At 60.6% G+C, this 3,068-nt stretch overlaps 1 protein-coding gene across 1 annotated transcript; it reads right to left on the bottom strand.

Annotated features, from left to right (window-relative positions):
- Nucleotides 1-564: 564 nt before the first annotated feature.
- On the bottom strand, nt 565-2,563 carry EsH8_IV_001020 (FAD binding domain of DNA photolyase-domain-containing protein; the record flags this gene model as incomplete). The annotated part of the gene is made up of 2 exons (XM_083265910.1): nt 565-2,278; nt 2,382-2,563. 2 exons carry the CDS (start codon nt 2,561-2,563, stop codon nt 565-567), a joined length of 1,896 nt encoding a protein of 631 aa, XP_083124805.1.
- Nucleotides 2,564-3,068: the final 505 nt, after the last annotated feature.

The following is a 3,068-nucleotide window of genomic DNA, read 5'->3' as shown; positions in this document are numbered from 1 at the left end:
AACTAATTAGGCAGCTCGCCCGCCCGCAAGAGCCTCTCTGAGAGACGGCTTCCATGGGATAAGTTTTTTTTGGTCAGGGGGGACGTCGCGTTACCGCACAAAGCCCTGCTGCAGGCAGCCATCCACCGTCCGCCCACCAGACCAAGAATCAGATTATCAGGCCACAGCCCGCCCGGAGTCGCTGTTGCCGCTGCGTCACCAACAGATAGTCTTGGATGCACCCCAAAGGCCTCTGCGGACCCATGTCCCCGGTCCTGTCGACTTTCCAAACATCCCCATTCCCCGATTGGCGGCCGAGGCGGACGAGTCCACGGAATGCGACGTCCATCTCCCTGGCGCGCATGCCGTGGCCCAATGGACCACCCAGAAAACTCCCCGATAAGACCGTTGTATTGTGTCCCCTGAATTCCAGAGCCTTGGGTATCGGTGGTGGTGGTCACTCGTTGTTTCTCATAGGGCGCGTCTGTTTGCTGAGACCACTTAGAATACTACATGACAATATCTCCGCTTCAGCAGGGCCAAATCATATAGAAACTTGGGGCGCTTGTCTTGGCCTCGCCCCCCCTAGGACCTTTGCTTTTTGTCGGCATGCTGCTCAGCGCTACCTTCGTCGGCACTTCGCTTGGCCGGCGTAATTTCGTCTCCCATGGGCTCGGACTTGGCAACCGTGTTGCCGTCCTCGGCATGGCCTGCAAGCTCGCCTCCGTCGCTCTCAAACTCGCCCGTCATCTCGGTAGCCACGCCCTTGAACAACGCCCGCCAGCTGCCGTCCCTCACCTTGCCGTCGTTGCCGTGCAGGCCAACCTCGTACGCCTTTTTCATGGCCGCCAGGCACGCCGTCCTCCTCTCGTTGAAGTCGAACACGGGTTTCGGGTACACCCCCTTTTCCTGCTTCTCCCCACGCCCCGTCACCCTGACCCCGGCCCTCTTCTGGTCCGGCAGCGGGGCCTTCCACGGCTCGTAGATATACTTGGCATCCATGTTCTTAAGCTCCGGCACCCACCGCCGCACAAAGTCTCCCTGCTTGTCCCACTTCTGCCCGAACGCGATGGGGCTGTAGCACCGGAAGTACTGCGAGAAGAATGCCGTGCAGCTCAGCCACTGCCAGTTGCCCGCGTTGCACGCGGGCTCGTGGTCGAGAAGCCACTCCTCGAACACCTCGCAGCCGCGCTCCCAGTCGATGTAGCACCCGCCTCGCGTGAGGAAGCAAGCGACGGCGTGGCGGCCCAGGTGGTGGATCCAGCCTTCCTCTCGTAGCTGCCGCATGAGGGCGTCGATCCACGGGAAGCCCGTCATCCCGTACTTCCACCGCCTGAACCACTCGTCCGCCTGCTGCGAGTCGACGTGGTACCCGCCGGTAACGAGACCCGTCCTGGGGTCGATTTTGGACGGCAAGTGCCACGGGATGAAGCGGCAGTAGGGGTTGTTCGCCGTCTGCGTGAACCTGTAGCCCAGCGCGGCGTGCGCCGCGAAGTACATGTCGCGGAAGAGCAGCTGCCCCAGCAAGCTCTCCGGGATCTTCGAGGCCCCCTTGCCGTACTTGACGACCACGTCCTGCACCCTCCAGTAGAACTCGCGCACCGACAGCGCCCCAAAGTGCAGAAAGGGCGACATGAACGTCGTCGACTGCGGCTCGAACGCCGCGGGGCTCGTCTTGGGCTTTTCAAAGGTGGCGGTGTACTTCTTGTCCGCCAGGATCCCCTCGAGCATCCTGAGCGCCCTCGTCTCCCCGCCCCTGTGCGGCGTGCTCGCCGACGGGAACCCGAGCTCCTCCATCGTCTCAATCGCAAAGTCCCCCTTCGGCCCCGCGACCATGCTGTAGCCCTCGTCGCCGCCCGTCCGCAGCTCCGCGTTAAAGTCCGGCCTCGTCTCGGGCTGCGTCTGCTCAAAGTCCACCGGCATCTCGCCGGGATCCGGCAGCCTCTCCGGCGCGGGGATCGGCTTCGCGATGGGGCCGACCTTGGCCCCGGCCGCCTGCAGCTGCGCCATGGACATGGTCGGCTTGCCGCCGTGCTTCTCGACGACGGCGTCGCTGTCCCACAGCGTCCGCCCGCTCCTGACAACGACCTCCACGCCCGCCTCCCGGGCGGCCTTCACGACGGCCTCGTCCCTCTCGCGCGCGTACGCGTCCGTGTCCTTTTCAAAGACGAGGTGCGTCACCTCCCACGCCTTGAAGAGCTTGGGGAGCAGCGTCTGCGGCGCCTCGCGCAAGACGAAGAGCTTTGACTTTGGGTTCAGCCTCCTGATGCTCTCTGATAGGTCATTCTGACAGTCTAGCCTGCGCGCACTTGGTAAGTTTTTCCTTCTTTCTTGCTTTTCTTCGTCATCCGGGGACTCTTTGCTCCAAGGGAGGGGGAGTGAGAAAGACAAGAGGGACGAACAGAAACTGCCACCGGTTCAGACCCCCTCGGGCGCGGTAGACGTAGTGCGGATCCCAGGTAAAGATAGGCCACAGGACAGCCGGGTCGAGGGCGAGGGCGGCCGCAAGGGCGGGCGAGTCGTGCAGCCGGAGGTCGGTCCGGAACCAGTATATGACGCGCGGGCGACTAGGAGGCGGCGACATCGTGGGACTGCCGTGCCTTCCTTGTGAACGAACTGATGCGACCCGAGCCTGAGGAAGGGGTGTGGGCCAGCCGGGCGATGGACAGGTGTGAATATTTGAAGAGGGGGGTGGTGGTTATGGGCGTGATAATTAAAAAAGGAAGTCACCACAAAACTACGAGAGGAATTTACCTAAATTCGAAAAGATCACCAACCTTCTAATTGGTGTACATTCTACCGAGAAAAAAAAAAAACACTGATGTAAATCGAATTCAACCCTTTCTGCGTGCAATTGGCGAAACCGATTTTTTTTGAAAAAATAAATCGCGTCAAGAATCGATGATGTCAACGACTCCAAGCCACGCGATTTGATGGTGGGAACATGGCCTTTAATTTTACTTTTTTCCCACATATGCAACCCCCCAAACCCCCATCCTCCCCTCCCATATCTGGAATTCAACGACCGGGCGGGCCCTGGCACTATCTATCGAACGGGGAACGGTCCGCTAAAAACAGAACAAAAAGTC

Source organism: Colletotrichum jinshuiense, chromosome 4 (genome assembly GCF_051148585.1).
Source record: "Colletotrichum jinshuiense chromosome 4, complete sequence".
Lineage (NCBI taxonomy): Eukaryota > Fungi > Ascomycota > Sordariomycetes > Glomerellales > Glomerellaceae > Colletotrichum > Colletotrichum jinshuiense.
The sequence above is the reverse complement of the archived record's forward strand: the minus strand, read 5'-3'. Positions and strand labels throughout refer to the sequence as shown.